The sequence below is a fragment of the Salmo salar genome, chromosome 01, assembly GCF_965601325.2.
Source record: "Salmo salar chromosome 01, fSalSal1, whole genome shotgun sequence".
Classification (NCBI taxonomy): Eukaryota; Metazoa; Chordata; class Actinopteri; order Salmoniformes; family Salmonidae; genus Salmo; species Salmo salar.
The window spans coordinates 172,225,459-172,245,340 of NC_138291.1; the positions used below are offsets into that span (position 1 = coordinate 172,225,459).

The 19,882-nt window shown below is 40.7% G+C and overlaps 1 protein-coding gene across 1 annotated transcript in view; it reads right to left on the reverse strand.

Moving 5' to 3' along the window:
- Window positions 1-4,217: 4,217 nt before the first annotated feature.
- Window positions 4,218-19,882, reverse strand: part of prrc1 (proline-rich coiled-coil 1) — a 46,204-nt gene continuing 30,539 nt past the window's right edge. The window contains exons 5-9 of the mRNA XM_014143911.3: window positions 19,480-19,582; window positions 13,490-13,653; window positions 11,177-11,280; window positions 6,963-7,065; window positions 4,218-6,290 (exon numbers count right to left, since the gene is read on the reverse strand). Of these exons, the coding sequence (XP_013999386.3) occupies window positions 6,081-6,290; window positions 6,963-7,065; window positions 11,177-11,280; window positions 13,490-13,653; window positions 19,480-19,582 (684 nt within the window). The 3' untranslated portion in view covers window positions 4,218-6,080. The remainder of the gene's footprint in view (window positions 6,291-6,962; window positions 7,066-11,176; window positions 11,281-13,489; window positions 13,654-19,479; window positions 19,583-19,882) is intronic.

The following is a 19,882-nucleotide window of genomic DNA, read 5'->3' on the forward strand; positions in this document are numbered from 1 at the left end:
CCAATATACACAGGCAGTTAGGAAAGCTAAGGCTAGATTTTTCAAGCAGAAATTTGCATCTTGTAGCACAAACTCAAAAAAGTTCTGGGATACTGTAAAGTCCATGGAGAATAAGAGCACCTCCTCCCAGCTGCCCACTGCACTGAGGCTAGGAAACACTGTCACAATCGATAAATCCACTATAATTGGGAATTTCAATAAGCATTTTTCTACGGCTGGCCATGCTTTCCACCTGGCTACCCCTACCCCGATCAACAGCCCTCTACCCCCCCACAGCAACTCACCCAAGCCTCCCCCATTTCTTCTTCACCCAAATCCAGATAGCTGATGTTCTGAAAGAGCTGCAAAACCTGGACCCCTACAAATCAGCCGGGCTAGACAATCTGGACCCTCTCTTTCTAAAATTATCTGCCGAAATTGTTGCGTCCCCTATTACTAGCCTGTTCAACCTCTCTTTCGTATCGTCTGAGATTCCCAAAGATTGAAAAACTGCCGCGGTCAGGGGAGACACTCTAGACCCAAACTGCTACAGACCTATATCTATTCTACCCTGCCTTTCTAAGGTCTTCAAAAGCCAAGTTAACAAACAGATTACCGACCATTTCGAATCACACCGTACCTTCTCCGCCTGGCAATCTGGTTTCAGAGCTGGTCATGGGTGCACCTCAGCCACGCTCAAGGTCCTAAACGATATCATAACCGCCATCAATAAGAGACATTACTGTGCAGCCGTATTCATCGACCTGGCCAAGGCTTTCGACTCTGTCAATCACCACATTCTTATCGGCAGACTCAACGGCCTTGGTTTCTCAAATGATTGCCTCGCCTGGTTCAACAACTACTTATCTGATAGAGTTCAGTGTGTCAAATCGGAGGGCCTGTTGTCCAGACCTCTGGCAGTCTATATGGAGGTGCAACAGGGTTCAATTCTCAGGCCGACTCCCTTCTCTGTATACATCAATGATGTCGCTCTAGTTGCTGGTGATTCTCTGATCCACCTCTACGCAGACGACACCATTCTGTATACCTCTGGCCCTTCTTTGGACAGTGTTAACTAACCTCCAGACGAGCTTCAATGCCATACAACTCTCCTTCCGTGGCCTCCAACTGCTCTTAAATGCAAGTAAAACTAAATGCATGCTCTTTAACAGATCGCTGCCCGCACCTGCCCACCCATCCAGCATCACTACTCTGGACGGTTCTGACTTAGAATATGTAGACAACTACAAATACCTAGGTGTCTGGCTAGACTGTAAACTCTCCTTCCAGACTCACATTATGCATCTCCAATCCAAAATTAAATCTAGAATTGGCTTCCTATTTCACAACAAAGCATCCTTCACTCATGCTGCCAAACATACCCTCGTAAAACTGACCATCCTACCGATCCTTCACTTCGGTGAGGTCATTTACAAAATAGCCTCCAACACTCTACTCAACAAATTGGATGCAGTCTATCACCGTGCCATCCGTTTTGTCACCAAAGCCCCATATACTACCCACCACTGCAACCTGTACGCTCTCGTTGGCTGGCCCTCGCTTCATACTGGTCACCAAACTCACTGGCTCCAGGTCATGTACAAGTCTACGCTAGGTAATGCCCCGCCTTATCTCAGCTCACTGGTCACCATAGCAGCAACCACCTGTAGCACGCACTCCAGCAGGTATATTTCACTGGTCACCCCCAAACCAATTCTTCCTTTGGCTGCCTTTCCTTCCAGTTCTCTGCTGCCAATGACTGGAACGAACTGCAAAAATCACTGAAGCTGGAGACTCATATCTCCCTCACTAGCTTTAAGCACCAGCTGTCAGAGCAGCTCACAGATCACTGCACCTGTACATAGCCCATCTGTAAATAGCCCATCCAACTACCTCATCCCCATACTGTATTTATATATTTATCTTGCTCCTTTGCACCCCAGTATCTCTACTTGCACATTCATCTTCTGCACATCTACCATTCCAGTGTTTAATTGCTATATTGTAATTACTTTGCCACTATGGCCTATTTATTGCCTTACCTCCCTTATCCTACCTCATTTGCACATACTGTATATAGACTTTTCTACTGTATTATTGACTGTATGTTTGTTTATTCCATGTGTAACTCTGTGTTGTTTTATGTGTCGAACTGCTTTGCTTTATCTTGGCCAGGTCGCAGTTGCAAATGAGAACTTGTTCTCAACTAGCCTACCTGGTTAAATAAAGGTGAAATAAGTTAAAAAAAATAAAAAGGTACACCTCCAATTGACTCATATGATGTCAATTAGCCTAACAGAAGCTTCTAAAGCCATGACATCATTTTCTGGAATATTCCAAGCTGTTTAAAGGCACAGTCAACTTAGTGTATGTAAACTTCTGACCCACTGGAATTGGGATACAGTTAATTAGGAGTGAAATAATGTCTGTAAACAATTGTTGGAAAAATGATTTGTGTCGTGCACAAAGTAGATGTCCTAACCGACTTGCCAAAACTATAGTTTGTTAACAAGACATTTGTGGAGTGGTTGAAAAACAAGTTTTAATGACTCCGACCTAAGTGTATGTAAACTTCCGACTTCAACTGTACATCTATTTACTTGGACACATTAAAAACCTATGGTTATTATTTATAATATCATGTGTCAGGATAATACAATAATCCAAAACAGAACATTTCATTGGAACCATTATTTTCATTGTTTCATCTCCGACATAAAATAACACTGTACACTACATGGCCTCAGCAGTAAGTCGAGAGTTCATTGGAAGTGAACACACTACCACTAAATCACTGCGAACAAGTACAGTCAGTGAACTTGCTTTCATAAAGCAATTATCCTTTTGACTTCTGTCATTTTGTCCTCTGTGTTCACCCTCTGAGGTCATCTCTCCTGATAGTTGTCTCTTCACCAGCGTCCCAAATGGCACCCTATCACCTATTTAGTGCACTACTTTTGACCAGGGCTGGTCATAAGTAGTGCACTATATAGAGAATAGGTTGTCATTTAGGACATAACCTAAGATGTGTCCAGTACTTTGTACTGTCTCCCCAGGCTGATGACAGAGCTGAACGTTTTCACTGTTTTCTGACACTCCGGGACGTACCTTGTTCTCTGTAATTACATTTTAAGGGGAAACGTTCATTTATGCAGTGTGAATAACTAATGAGTGTAAATGTCTAATCATTTATTGAAAGTGTAAGAGAAGTTGAGAAGATACAGCCGGTGTTTTGAAAGATTGTGAAAGTTATTGTTTTGAAAGGGACTCTTAAAGGTCTCGAGGTCTGTAAAGGAAGTCTTAGAATTGGATCCTTATTAGTTTAACATATGTACTGTAGTACCATATCAATATTAGTATCTTGGTGATGCCATTGGTGAATATATGCATTTCTCAATGAATCATTAAAATACATTTAACTGAACTTAACACTATTTACTTTCTGACCTGCTAGCTACTTCATTCCAAGGCCACCTTATGTTCTACATTGAAATTTCTTAGTCATAAAATTCAAATTTTTGCTTTTCATACCCCTTGAAATCCAACATAAGGACAAGGGCCTTAAGCAAGGAAGCAGAGAGGAGCGTGGAAAACATGTCTTATTCTAATGTTCATAACGAAAGCCTTTAACTACAACCAGGGTTCATAACCATAATATTTTTCACAACCTTAAGCGAATTCTCCTAACCTGCGACGAAAAGTCAAATCTAACGTTAATTTGACAAGCTGGATTCTTTCTTGCCGAGAAACAGCCCAATCGTCTCGCACACATGCAGGTGATCCGCGCGAACGCAGATGTCACCCCGATCCTGGCTGATATGTTAATTTAGTTGATCAAATATTTTAAAACAGTACCTGAATACATTACACTAAAAAATTACTTAATTTCCATGACTTTTCAAATTTGATCATTTTCCAAAACTTTTCCAGGCCTGGAAAACACCATTTCAAAATTCCATGACTTTCACAGGATTTTCTTGACCTTACCAACCATGTACAATAAGCAGAGCGAATCCAGCGATGGTGCATCGATCCGTAGGTTAATTGTGTCTCTGGAGCCCGATTCAGCGCAGAGTTGCTGTCAATATCTTTATATCTTACCCTGAGGCATACACACATCTCTGCCCTTCACAACCAGTGTATGTATGTGTGGTGTGAGTTTCTTAAATATTGACAGTGACATTGACTATGTGGCAGTTCTTACCGAAGCCAAATAACCAGGCAAACCAGAGACAAACCATTATGAAAAAAAAGTGATATTTACTCTCCCCATGAAGGCACATTTAGGAATCAAGAAAAGCCCAACACAGAAAATCACTATGTTTTGTACATAAAACCAGTTAAAAAGCAAAGAGTTTAGACAAAGTCCTAGTATTTCTCTGGTATAGTTGAATAACTATCTGAGAAAAGTTGTTTACTGACCTCTTGATCTAGTAGTGTTCCATCCCACTACCATGGGACTTCCATGTTTTGGACAACAGAATGTACTACGGCCTCAGACAGCAGCAACGAATAACAAATGGATTGCCTTCCAAACAAAACCCCAGAGGTCATATACAGCTTTGTGTTTTGTTGTTGCACTACTGTTAATACTCGAGTAAAAAATACAAATAAATGTTTTTCTTGCAAGGGGTGCGTTCACACAGTATAGTACAGAATGGTAATGTTGGACAAACTAAAGAATTGACTTACGATAAACTGAGCTCCAATAAATCAGACAAGTAATTTTCAATCAGGAAACACCTTCCAAGGAATCATTCCAATTCGTAGATCAAGGAATGTAATTTCACCCTTCTCCATTTGAAAATCATTGGACTCCACTAACATGTAAAGTATGTGTACATGTAATAACCTATGTAGCGTTAATGTACAGACAACAATTGTTATATTCCACACACACACACACACGAATACAAGTATACATACAACAAAAAAAGTACAAAACATTACAACTAATGGATTTTAAGGCCCTGATATCTTGGTGCACACATTACAGCTCATTCAGTCCAAAGCCTCCATTGAGTTACATAGGCTAAGTGTGAAATTGACTTTTACGTAAATCCCAAGTTGACGTCAATGAGAGATTTGCATAAATATACGTTACATGCAATGATCTCAAGATAGCATTTAGCCTGCAGGTAATTCATACGGAAAAAAACATTTTTCCCCCCCCAAGTGGTAGGGAGAAAGAAATGGAAGGTTGGTGGTTGACATACACCAACTAGCACTGGCTATACTCTCTAAAAACAGGGGTGTCAAACATACAGGGGTCCAATCCGGCCCACAGGTGGTTTGAGTAAATGGCTGTGTTTATACAGGCAGCCCAATTCTGATATTTGCCCAAATATTGGCAAAAGAGCTGTACTGACAAAATCAACACTTTAAAATGACTAATACCAAAAGCGAAAATGTGTAGAAATTATAATTGACCAATAATGGAAATATAACCAATTTTCAGTGATGAACTCCGGACCTGGCAAAATGAGTTAGTCCCCTGCTCTAAAAAGAGACAAAGCACTGTATCGTTCCCCATTTACAAAACGCCTGCGTGTTCATCCAAAAGTAATACAACACCGCATTCTGCATATTTACATGACTTCAATACAATTTGTTGAACAACAAACTAAGTTAACTAGATCTCAGATATTTACCATCAAGGACCACAAATAATACTTTCTCAATAAAAGGGGGACAATCGACAAAATTCAAATAATCAATCATTACTTTAATGAGCTAGTGTGCTACGATATCTCTAAAATGGCATTTCTTTCTGGGCCTAAGCTGGGGAAAAAAAGTTGATTTAGAAATAAATTATGATTTCCTGTTTTTGAAGAAACAATCCATTTCCGTCGTTCTCTCCATCCAGTTGGCACGTGGGAATGTTTCAACCCATAAAACCTTGCTACACACAAATAATAAAACATAACGTGAAAATTGCATTTGGCTTTTTGCCCAATCAGGACGGACAGCTAGAAGCAGAGTTAGAATCCCATTTTGTGAAACGGCTGCCACTTCTGCCCAACCCCCTCTTCCCTCCTCTGGTTCTCCCTCCCCCTAGTTGTCAGTTTAAAGACGTGGTGGCTGGGGGATATGGTGCCACCTCACATTGTCCTGGGTGGAAGCTGCTGCTTGTACATGCCCGCCAGGGCCTTGGCGGTGCTCTGGATCATCTGGCGGCGGGACATGCCCGTGAAGGCCTGGTGCCAGTCCGTGCGCGACACATTGGGTATGTTGCGCTCCAGCACCTCGCCCACCGTCACTAGTAGGCCCGACCAGCGAAGGCTGTAGTCCGGCGGGGTCAGGGACTGGGCCTTTGGGGACAGGTGAAAGATAGTGTTCCTATCACTTGACATTTACATGCATTAATTTCACCAACACCTGTTCATACAACCACTCTCCTTACAGTGTCTAGTCCATATTCTGTAGACTAACAACAATTTACACTCAACTCAATTCACATTTAATAAATAAACATTATTTAATATTTCATGTTTAGAGACTGCTTAAATTATAACAATTCGGAAAGCAATTTGCCTTCAAACCCTTTCACGCTTTTACTTTGAAGCAATGTTCCAATTTCACCAGTGACACAGCATTGACCGAAATACTCATTTTCACAGAGTTTTAAATCAAGGCAATTAAGTTGACATGATGAAATTCTATTTCAATACAACACCACGCTACAGCTTTGACAGGTCGAATTTGAAAAGGGACACTTATGGTACAATGGGTCATTACACTGATGTCTTTTCATCCAGAGGGAAAGACTAAAACTCCCCCCAAAGTTCCATTTGACTTTTTCAATAGACACAAGTGTATGGTATGTGCTAACATTGAGTTCTAACTGCAATCTAACATTGATAACACATGCAACCACATTAAGAGATACGGTAAATACATGTAATTAATTGAGCGTCATTGTGTTGTGGGGCAAACTGTACTGTTAACATGAGGGTGCAGTAGTGGCAGCTGTGAGCTCCTACCTGCTGGACGTGCTCCAAGGCCAGTGGCGTAGCCTGAGTGAAGGTCTCAATGTGAATGCCAGCTCCGGGATCCTCCAGGATTAGACAGCCAATGTCAAACCATCTGGAACGCCACAGAATAACAGCACTGTTAAAGCTGCAATATGCAACTTTTTGGGCAACAGTTTATTAGGTACACCCATCTAGTACTGGGTCGGAACCCCCTTTGCCTCCAGAACAGCCTGAATTCGTCAGGGCATGAAAACGTTGCTCAAATGGTATCAAGGGACCTATCGTGTACCAGGAGAACATTCCACACACAATTACACCACTGCCAGCAGCATGTACCATTGACACCAGGCAAGATGGGGCCATGAACTCATGCTGCTTACGCCAAATCCTGACACTGCCATCAGCACGACACAACAGGAACCCGGGATTCGTCTGACCAGGCAATGTTTTTCCCACACCTCAATTGTCCAGTGTCGGTGATTGCGTGCCCACTGGAGACGCTTCTTGTTTTTCTGATGAAACAGAAAACCGGGTGTGGTCTTCTGCTGCAATAGCACATCCGTGACAAAGACCGACATGTTGTGCGTTCCGAGATGCCGTTCTACACCAGTTGTACTGTGCCATTATTTGCCCGAATGTGGCCCGCCTGTAAGTTTGCACGATTCTTGCTTTTCTCCTTCAACCTCTCATCAACGAGCTGTTTTCAACCACAAGACTGCTGCTGACTGGATGTTGTTTGTTGAACCATTCTCGGTAAACGCTAGACACTGTCATGCGTGAAAAGCCCAGGAGGCCGGCCGTTTCTGAGATACTGGAACCGGCGCGCCAAGCAGACGATCACACCACGCTCAGTCACTTAGAATAGGCAAAACGAGTGACCTAACGTTCAATGGAACAGTAACTGGATGCCTGTCAGCCTGCTTTATATAGCAAGCCACGGCCACGCGACTTAGTGTCTGTAGGAACAAACCATTTGTGTGAACGGGGCGATGTACCTAATAAACTGAGTGTAGATCTGTCATTCTCATTGAAAGCAAGTCTGTATGTGTATTATTTCTATACTTTGTTCTTAAGTGAAGTTTTTGCATCTTTTACACCAGCTTCAAACAGTTGAAAAAAATACTGGAAAATATATTTCACAGAGGTTTAGATGGCACAATGATAATCTACACTACACTTACTTGTTGTGTCACAAACTGAAATTAGACAAACTATTAGAATTCTTGCAACCAGGAAATGGTAGAGCAATTTCTGCACATTGCACCTTTAAGTATGGCGTATGCATCACAATGCAGGCAAGACAGATTATGACAAGAGTGAAACTAAGCAATAAGCAGACAATGAGCAAATCACACTTTTGGATTTAGGTTGACAGGAAGTAGCAGGGAAGGGAGGGGGAACCGTTAACTAAATATTATGGTCCATCAATTGCAACCCTCTGATAAAGCAAAGCAGTGAGCAGCACCAAATACTGGATGCTAGAGAAGATATTCCAGACTAGCAATAACATACCTGATACAACTAACAGCCACACCTTCACCTGCTCGACTGACAACCTGAACACAACCCTGATCTAATTAACTGTCCATGCTCCTCCATATAGTATTCTACCCTTGTGATGACAATCTTATTCGGTTCATTGACCCTAGCGGAGTCTAAAACGACTGGGAGCTGGTCTAAGCTATAAAGGCTGCGTTTACACAGGCAACCCAATTCTGATCTTTTCCCACTAATTGGTCTTTAGACCAATCAGATCAGCTCTTTTGCCAATAATTGGGCAAAATATCTGAATTTGGCTGCCTGTGTAAACACAGCCATTTTATCCTTGGCTTGGCCCGCAACATTCTGGTACTTGGCTTGGAATGCAACATTCTGGTCCTTGGTTTGGCCAGCAACATTCTGTTCATTTGAGGAAGCCCTCTGGGAGATTGAGCCACTCTGCTACTTGGTGATAAAGGTAAAGGCATTCAAGGTCGAGGTCAGAAGAGCTCATCTGTTTTAATGCCCTAAAGCACATTACTGGCCTTGTGGGGAGATCAGCAGTCTAGCTAAACTGCACAGGTCTCACAGTTGATTTTCTGAGGGGGAATGGGAGTTTTGACACATGTAGCAAGGTGAGGTGAGGTATGCTAGATTAGTAGAGCCTTCTGGGGACATTGGGTTGTTTTATCTGATTTCTGAAAAAGTCTCAAGAAGGCTCAGAGTGCACCACACCCTAGCTCAGTATTTTCCAAATGTGGGGCGAGAGAAAAGGGAAGCATGGGTGTTGAAGTCACAATCAGTTGACCGATTATGGCCTGAAAGCAATAGTCTATATCTTAAAATTGCGATTTTGTGGTACTGTATCAAATAGATGCAGACTAATAAAAACAAAAAAAAAATGCATTTTCAAAAATCTATTATTAGAAAAGTTCCAGATTGATAAACATTTTTTAAAATTGCAATACATACGTAGCATAATGTAACCAGCATGCCACGGAATTGTCAAATGCAGTCTGACTACTTTGTTATATAGACTACAGGCTGTTATGATAGTTAAAGCCACATTTCTTAGTCCTTAAAGGGGTACCCTGTTCGACTTTGGCGTCATTGTGGTTCATGTTGTATATAAATGACATTGAATAATACTGTTCACACCTGTAACATTCACCTCAACGCAGAAGAGTTATTTATCCCTGTGCCTCTTCAGTGCAGCAGGCCATTCATGACCTTCAGCATGATTCTGACTCAAACCCCCCCCCCCCCACAAAAAAAAACCACTTACTGAGCTTAAATTACTGTTAACTGCAAATAAAACCAAGTTTATTCAGTTCCCTAGCTCTCGTAATGTTGATCCTGAGGACTTGCTTATTTGCACTTCAAATGGAGCAAGTTTCTCACTAAGTACTTGGGTATCTGGAATGATGATAAATTGTCTTTTGAAACACACATTGAAAACTTTAAAAAGAAGCTGAAATCTATTATTTAACTTTTTATTTTATTATATAGAAATAAATCCTGCCTCTGTTTAAACAACGCTGCTCCCTGTAATAGACTATGGTGACTATATATGCACGCCGCAGCCTCGGTTTTGAAACCATTGGACTCAGTATTCCATTCAGCAATATATTTTATCACTGGGGACAGTTTTAGGACTCATTGTCTTATTTACAAAAATGAGGGATGGACCTCTGTAAGAAGAGAGCTGCACTCTTATTTACTTACAAAGCAGTCTTGCAGAAACTTCCTCTGGACATAACATCATTGATTCAATTTAGACGTACAAATTACCAAACCCGTTCTCAGGGATGGATAACTCCAGAGATCCCTTTAGTCTCCACAGAATTAGGAAAATCTGCTTTTAGTTTTGCCCCTTATGTGTGGAACCTTCAGGCATTTAAAATGATTGATTGGAGACTTACGTTACAGAACGCCATTGCATTTCTTAAATCTGTTTAATGTTGTGTATTGTGTTTTATAGTGTGTTTATTTGGAATGATTATGTAGGGCTGTTGTGTTTTATTTCTAAACGTATACAAGGCTCTCTTGTAAAAGAGTCTTATCTCAATGTGACTCCCTGTTAAAATAAAGGTTCAATTATACACATTTTCTGTAAATCTATCATCTTAAACATAATCTTTGATATTTTAAACAAATGAAATGCTTTTGGAAGAGGTCAGAATCAGCATTTCAGAAAGAAATAAACGATTACAGCTTAATAAAGTAAAGATAATTAATAGGAGGTACACACAGAAAGAATAGTAAAATTCACACATGAAAAATGTATCATTTCCATCTCACTACTCATCGATTGCTATAATCCTTGGCGTAAACATTCATTTCAGACCATTCCAAAATTATAATCCATTTTAAAAGGGATAATGGGAAAGCTTACAAAACAGCATTCATTATCTATGATGAGGTTTTTGGACCCAATGGTACATATGAGGGGAGATAAGCAGGCTGTTTGAGAGAGTTACACAAGTGTGTAACAAGGGAGATTAAAAATAGAAAAAAGCTAATTTGGTCATTCGAACACGTTCTTACATATGAGGCAGCTGGCGATGTGTGTGTGTGGAATGCTGTGAGTGTGTACAGTGAAATGAGTGAGTGCGAGAGGGTGTGTGTGTGTATGCGTGCGTGAATGAGGGTGTATGAAAGTGAGTGTATGAAATGCATGTGTGTGAAATGTGTGTGTACAGGGCTTTTGAGATTTAAGCGGTCTTTTCTCCCGCTGTGCTTACTTGTCGGGGAAAAGCTCGGCGATGAAGTTCTCCACAGAGACCACGGGCTGCTTCTCGTGGATGACGCCTGCCCGCCGCAGGCTGTCGATGCGCTCCTGGGCCCCCTGTGGAAACACACACCTCAGAATCAGGCAGAACTCATTTATCAATAATAAAGACCTTTATTTGAACAACTGCAAGGAAGCTCACAACCTGGAGAGTAACTTCCAGGACATACAGGAAAGAAATTCTCAGGATATACCGGAGTGGATCTCAAAGATTTTACATACTTCATCTACACAAAGAGCTGCATACCCCTCCAAGGGGGAGGAAAGCTTATAAAAGAGAGATATGGGGTAATTGGCTCCACTTCCTTAGAAAAAGAAAACAAATGAGAACAGGTTCTAGCTGGTTCTCACAGCCTATATGTCTAAGATAGTGTGATAGGATCTTTAAAGCCTAACCAGAGGAAACTAGATTTCCACCTGGCTAGGCTTTTAGTGCCCTATAGATAATGAGCCAGTAGTAAATTAGTCCTCTGTGCGGTTTGTAAAGAGGTTACTGGACAGATGTGCAAAATTAGCAGTGAATAACACTACTCAACTCAAGCATTTACATAGCATTAGGCTGTAACAAAACGGTTTTGCGCCAACAAGTGGAAGACACCCATTGCTGGATATGAGCAAGTCAGACCACACACACGTTGCCCGCCACCATTCAGCCTGTTGCCAAACATCTCTCTTGTTGTGAGACATCGAGAATCAAAAGGAAATGCACACACAATCTCTTGAACACACGCATACACACAAAAAACTTCTCTGGATGACTTAACACTGATCAGAGTGTTTATCGCATGCAGTAGAATGAGCTCAAGGCATTTTCAATACAAAGCTTGTTGCTGCAGTATAACAGCATTTGTCAGTCTGGGTCTGCGGTGCTTTACATGGCACTGTTCGTAAAGCAGAGTACCCCTGTGTCTGTTTGTTGATTCTTAAGGAGTTTCCTTCACTGAGAGGATGATGCATTGCTGCCTAAATAGAATTGGACACAAACCCCATCTGCTTCCATAGAGAACAGGTGTGTGAGGATAGCCATTAAGACCAATGGCTACCTGTTTGTTAAAACACACACTAGGGCTGGGAATTGCAAGGGACCTCACGATATAATTATATTGTGATTCAACACTAATTTCATTGTGATTCCATGGACCAAACATATTGCTCACCATATGTCTGCTGCAGAGGGACAAGAGAGAGCCATGAGAAAACAAGTTGATCAGTCATTGAAATAAGGGCTGAAAACAAATAGGCTTCCTATTTAAAAACTAAATGGAGAACAAGCTATGAATTAAAAATACTGGAGTTTTTGGTGCAGGAACAGCCAACTTGCGCAAAAATAATATCCCAAAATGTAACTGCTATTTTCAAAGTATTTCTGCTGTTTTGTTTCATAGCTGGTAAAATTGATCTCACCTAGTCAAATAACTACGAATCCTATAGCCTATCGCACCTCACGCAGCAACCCCGCCTGGCTGGGGGCCGTGCGCACGTGAACACCTGAGTGAAAGATTCGTTTTTAGAAGTGCTAATTTACTTGAAGCAAAAGAGACTTAGTCCTTATGTTTCTTTGACTATTTACATTGTTTTGTTCACAAGCTAGGTTGTTTTTCCATGTTTGAATTTCAACTGCTAGGGAAGACAACACTTTCTACTAGTGAGACTCAAATCTCACAGGCACAAACATGACTAGTCACGTTACTACAACATACCACATCACTTCTTACTAGTAATACATTTATTTTTATAGAAACATTACAAAGCATGCTCACCTTTTTTGTGTTTTGTTGGTTTAATTTTAGCTGGGAAAAATATTTTTTGCTGGTAAAAAAAAAATCTGAGTGGCTGGTAGATTTTAAAATCTACCTGCCAGAATGGCTGGTAGACCAAAAAGTTTATTTTATGGCCGACCCCAGTTGTAGTTGAATACAATCTTATTGCTGTCAGTGACTACTGGTGTCCTATTACATGGCAGCACATTCACAGTCTAAGGGTATCCTTTCTACATGAACACATTTGCTACATTGTTGCTAGAATTTGAGTACTAATGACTTCAGTAAATAGGTGTGACAGAAGTGGGAATTTTTTACATTTCCAAAACCTGAGCAATAACGTATGTTTTAAATACAGTCTACATATACATATATATAAAGAACTGCAATACATACCCAGATCACACTTTAAACAAACTATAAAGGCTTTATATATGTCTTCATTAGCACTAATACATAAATGCACACCAGTGTCTGAGATATTGGAAACGTGATAGACAGCTGACCTTGACTCCGGCTGCGTAGCCAACGGGCTGCGGGGCGATGTTGGACTGGCCGGCCTCCCCGGTCACCATGGCCATGCCAAACACCTCTTGGAAGGCATCTCTCACTGCCCCCACCTTCACCTCTTTGTCTGATGTCACCACGATGTCCAAGTCCCCGCCCGACTCTAAAAAACACACAGACACAGTTAATACAGGAATAATCTCATTACCAGACACTTCCGCCCATATGTGTGAAGTCTGGTGGACCAGACTTTATTTACCAACCAACCAACCAACCCACACAACACCTTCCCCCTAACCCTACCCCGTACAACAAGTTCCTGCCTGGGTCCTGCCTCCATTAAACTCACTCACTTCTCTACATCAATCCTCCCAATCTTTTATTTTTATTCATTCTAATTCATTTTATATATATATATATATATATATATATATATATATATATATATATATATATATATATATATATATATATTCTATGAGCCCTATACCCCTGAAACCACTGATAGTCCAGAGAAATGTTGCCATCAGATTGACAGAGATTCCACTGAGAACTCTATCACTCTGTATTCAACTGCTGAAAATGCAATTGAGTCGCTGATGCCAATGTGTGTAGCCTATATTGTTAAATCATGCCTGTTTGTGTCTCAAGGTTGACTTGCCCGGATCATTGTACCGCTGCCTGTTTGCCAGGACATCTCAATAGAACAAGAGAGCTGGTACATTTTAAAGGCAGTGGTCATCCAATCCTGAACCTGGAGACTCAGTGTGTAGATTTTGGCTTTTGGTGCATCAGAATGAACACCACCTGATTTAACTGACAACCAGGGATGTAGTGCTGCTGTAGCGGGAGGTCCTCACTTTTTTTCAATTTGAGACTACCCAGAGATGCATGGTAAAAATACACTACATGACCAAAAGTATGTGTCCACCTGCTTGTCGAACATCTAATTTCAAAATCATGGGCATTAATATGGAGTTGGTCGCCCATTTGCTACTATAACAGCCTCCACTCTTCAGGGAAGGCTTTCCACTAGATGTTGGAACATTGCTATGTGGATTTGCTTCCATTCAGCCACAAGAGCATTAGTGAGGTCGAGCACTGATGTTGGGCGATTAGGCCTGGCTCGCAGTTGGCATTCCAATTCATTCCAAAGGTGTTCGATGGGGTTGAGGTCAGGGCTGTGTGCAGGCCAGTCAAGTTCTTCCACACCGATCGACAAGCCATTTTTGTATGGACCTCGCTTTGTGCACAGGGGCATTTTCATGCTGAAACAGGAAAGGGCCTTCCCCAAACTGTTGCCACAAAGCTGGAAGCACAGAATCATCTAGAACGTCATTGTATGGCCTAGTGTTAAGATTTCCCTTCACTGGAACTAAGGGGTCTAGCCAGAACCATGAAAAATAAAAGTCCAATGGCGCCAAAATTTACACCACTCCAGCCGACACTTGGCTTTACGCATGGTGATCTTAGGCCTGTGTGCGGCTGCTCGGCCATGGAAACCCATTTCATGAAGCTCCCAATGAACAGTTATTGTGCTGATGTTGCTTCCAGAGGCAGTTTGGAACTTGATAGTGAGTGTTGCAACCGAGGACAGACGATTTTTACGTGCTACACGCTTCAGCACTCGCAGGTCCCGTTCTGTGAGCTTGTGTGGCCTACTACTTCGCGCCTGAGTTGTTGCTCCTAACGTTTCCATTTCACAATAACAGCACTTAGTTGACCGTGGAAGCTCTAGCAGAGGAGAAATTTGACGAACTGACTTTTAAGTCACTGAGCTCTTCAGTGAGGCCATTTTACAGCCAATGTTTGTCTATGGAGATTGCATGACTGTGCTCGATTTTACACGCATCTCAGCAATGGGTGTGACTGAAATAGCAAAATCTACTAATTTGAAGGGGTGTCCACATACTTTTGTATATATAGTGTATTTCTGGAAAATGTATTTTGATAAATTATAATTACCACAAACATTCCATGAAAACAATAGAGTGACAAACTAAATAAATATGTAGGCTATAGCAGCCTAGAGGTAAATAGTGGTTTATTCCCAGTCTTCTCTCACTCTGGTGGTGGAGTGAATGATGAATAACTACAGGCGTGTGCAGACGTAACCAGAACAGCCACAGACCGAAAACTCTATCAGGGGTTGCTCAAACAGCTGTCCTCAAAACAGTTTGTTACGGACTTGGAACTCTTGTACGACGTACCCTACTGTCCGATTGCTTGGCTTACAGAAACACCTCTATTGCATATGCAGACGAACTGATCCATCACATGAACCTTATCACATCCAAATTCACTACGGCTGCCTTGATGTTCATAAAAAAAATACAAAAAAATGAATACAGTTGAACCCAGAACGATGACCACTTGGTTACGTTGCTGTCCTTACAGCACCACGATTAGAAGAGCGCTCAAAACGCATAAAATAACTCAAGATCTGTTGCCTAATAGTCCTACTCATGACTTAATACAAATAGAAGACTTTCACTTCTCACAATGATGCTGGTTTAGTAAAGTTAGATCAAAGCTGAATCAATGTCTTGCAAGATCTCACAGGCTAATGATTAATTTGTATTTTACATAACAGACCCAAATATAATAGCATATAGGCCCTACTGTAGCACAGTAGGCCTATAATATGTTAAACCAAAAACACCACCTAAGTAATTTCTTATCTGAAGTTGAACAGTAATATTTGTTTCCTCATGCGGCCAAAATGCAACAGCACGCTCCGCAGGAAATGCTTTGATTGAAACAGAAAACACTTATAAGAAAGGCTTATAGTTTGCATGCAGTTTGACCGGAAAAACATGAAGAAAAATGTTTTTTTTTTAAATCACGATTGACAGTGATAATGGCCTATTTTGAAATTAGTTAGCGTATGCCCAACGGTGTCTGATGGTATTAAAAATAAACAATTTTCTTGAGATAAGATGTGTGGGCATAGGCAGATGTTGCAATTGAAGGATGCATTTTTATCTATAATAATATTCAATAGGCTACATCTGTGGGTACAACCTGACTGAAACGATAACGTTTCATTGTTAAATGTTAAAGCTGGAACGGAAGAAAAGCCTGCACACCCAGTGGGTTTACAGCAGTGGTGGAAAAAGTACCCAATTGTAAGAGTAAAAGATACCTTAAAAGAAAATTACTAAAGTAAAAGACTACTAGGAGTAAAATTCTAAAAGTATTTGGTTTTAAATATATGCAAGTATCAAAAGTAATTGCAAAAATGTAGTTAAGTATCAAAAGTAAAAGTATACAAAATTTCAAATTCCTTAGATAAAGCAAACAGAAGGGAAAGTTATTTATTTCACAGATAGCCAGGGACACACCAACACTCAGACATCATTTATAAAGGAAGCATGTTTGTTTAGTGAGTCCGCCAGATCAGAGGTAGTCAGGATGACCAGGGATAAGTACGTGAATTGGACCATTTTCCTGTCCTGCTAAGTATTCAAAATGTAACAAGTACTTTTCTGTGTCAGGGAAAATGTATCGAGTAAAAAGTACATTATTTTCTTTAGGAATGTAGTAAAGTAAAAGTAGATACCCCCCAAAAACTAATTCAGTAGTACTTTAAAGTGTTTTAACTTAAGTAATTTACACCACTGGGTTTACAGCACCAGGATTAAAAGAAAAACAGTTTAGTTTTTATTTAATGTAGTACAAGGTCAAAAGAAAGAAAATGTAGTTTAAAACAGTGAAACAATGAGTAAACGAGTCGCTTACCCATTATCGATTTGCTATATCCATGAAGGAGAGTGCATGCTAGACGAGTTTGAAAATAGAGAGACTCAACAAGTGATTTTATCCTGTACATCCCGCAAGGAACGTTTAGACTTAAGTCAGCGGCAAGTTCTTATTTAGAGGAGGCAATTGCGTGTTGAGCTTATCTGTGATTTTAACCTGGCAGTGATTGGGAGTCCCACAGGGCGGTGCACAATTGGCCCAGCGTCATCAGGGTTTGGCCGGTGTAGGATATCATTGTAAATAAGAATTGGTTCTTAACCTGTTAGGGCTAGGGGGCAGCATTTGCACGTCTGGATAAAAAAAATGTACCCGATTTAATCTGGTTACTAATCCTACCCAGTAACTAGAATATGCATATACTTATTATATATGGATAGAAAACACTCTAAAGTTTCTAAAACTGTTTGAATGGTGTCTGTGAGTATAACAGAACTCATTTGGCAGGCAAAACCCTGAGACATTTTCTGACAGGAAGTGGATACCTGATGTGTTGTATTACCTTTAAACCTATCCCATTGAAAAACACAGGGGCTGAGGAATATTTTGGCACTTCCTATTGCTTCCACTAGATGTCACCAGCCTTTACAAAGTGTTTTGAGTCTTCTGGAGGGAGATCTGACCGAACAAGAGCCATGGAACGATGATGTCCCATTAGACACCTGGCGCGCGAGTTCATGTTGGGTACCCTCGTTCCAATACGTTATAAAAGAGTATGCATTCGTCCACCTTGAATATTATTCATGTTCTGGTTAAAAAAGGCCCTAATGATTTATGCTATACAACGTTTGACATGTTTGAACGAACGTAAATATATTTTTTCCCCTCGTTCATGACGAGAAGTCCGGCTGGCTTAGATCATGTGCTAACAAGACGGAGATTTTTGGACATAAATGATGAGCTTTTTTGAACAAAACTACATTCGTTATGGACCTGTGATACCTGGAAGTGACATCTGATGAAGAGAATCAAAGGTAATGGATTATTTACATAGTATTTTCGATTTTAGATCTCCCCAACATGACGTCTAGTCTGTATCGCAACGCGTATTTTTCTGGGCGCAGTGCTCAGATTATTGCAAAGTGTGATTTCCCAGTAAGGTTATTTTTAAATCTGGGAAGTTGATTGCGTTCAAGAGATGTAAATCTATAATTCTTTAAATGACAATATAATATTTTACCAATGTTTTCTAATTTTAATTATTTAATTTGTGACGCTGACTTGACTGCCGGTTATTGGAGGGAAACGATTTCCTCAACATCAATGCCATAGTAAAACGCTGTTTTTGGATATAAATATGAACTTGATAGAACTAAAAATGCATGCATTGTCTAACATAATGTCCTAGGAGTGTCATCTGATGGAGATTGTAAAAGGTTAGTGCATCATTTTAGCTGGTTTTATGGTTTTGGTGACCCTGTCTTTGAATTGACAAAACATTACACACAACTCTTGTAAATGTACTGTCCTAACATACTCTAAATTTATGCTTTCGCCGTAAAACCTTTTTGAAATCGTAAAACGTGGTTAGATTAAGGAGATGTTTATCTTTCAAAGGGTGTAAAATAGTTGTATGTTTGAAAAATTTGAATTTTGACATTTATTTGGATTCAAATTTGCCGCTCTTGAAATGCACCTGCTGTTGATGGAGTGCACCACGGGTGGCACGCTAGCGTCCCACCTAGCCCATAGAGGTTAACTGACTTGACTAGTTAAATAAAGGTTAAATAAAAACATTCTGGCACCAGCACACATTGTTTGCATCCCAAATGGCACCCTATTCCCTACATAGTGCACTACTTTTGTCCAGGGCCCATAGGAATAGGGTGTGACTTGGGACGCACCCATTGGCTTGCAGATATAGGGAGATAATGGATAAGCGGCTATTGGCTTCATCCCAATCCCACACCCTTCTCCCCAAAGTGTGCGCTTGTACACTTCCTGTACTGGATTTCAAAGCAAGGGATTGATGTAAGCATTGGCTAGCTAGAGTGCGTTTTCAACTGGGTTGGGCTCAATTAAAATGTAAGTCTCAATTCAGGAAGTGATTTTTTGGGGGGGAGAAGAAAAAAAAAATGCTTCTCCTTTTCAGTTTATTGAGAAGTCATGGGAAATAAAAGCCCGTTTTTTTCAATTTACTAAATTGGAATTTCAGTTCCTGAATTGATTAACCCCAACCCTAGTTCCACCACTGTTAAATTCATGATAAACGGTGTTGGTGTTAACTTACTGATGTATGGAGCCATGCCCGGGTCCAGAGTGGTGATCATGGATTCCACTGAGTGCTTGGTCTTATCCAGGACCGTCTTTACCATGTGGTTACCTGCCACGCCCTGAGGATTGACACACAGAGTTAAGACATGTTCTAAGACTGGATGTCATTTGCATCCCCTTAACTGACTGGTTAAAAATAAGACATTGTTAATTAGTGTGACAATGAATGCGCTAATGACCCAAGCTAATTAGTGTCATAGCTCATTACTTCTACAGGTGGTACAATGTTCGAAGGAAATTAAGTTAGGCTAAGCGACTGTTTCAAAGTACCTTTTTTACTTTACTCTGTATCTCAGTTGTTTCAAAAGCGTTAAAATGTAACTGAATAAAAACACACCATCACTAACTCATGAGTCCGT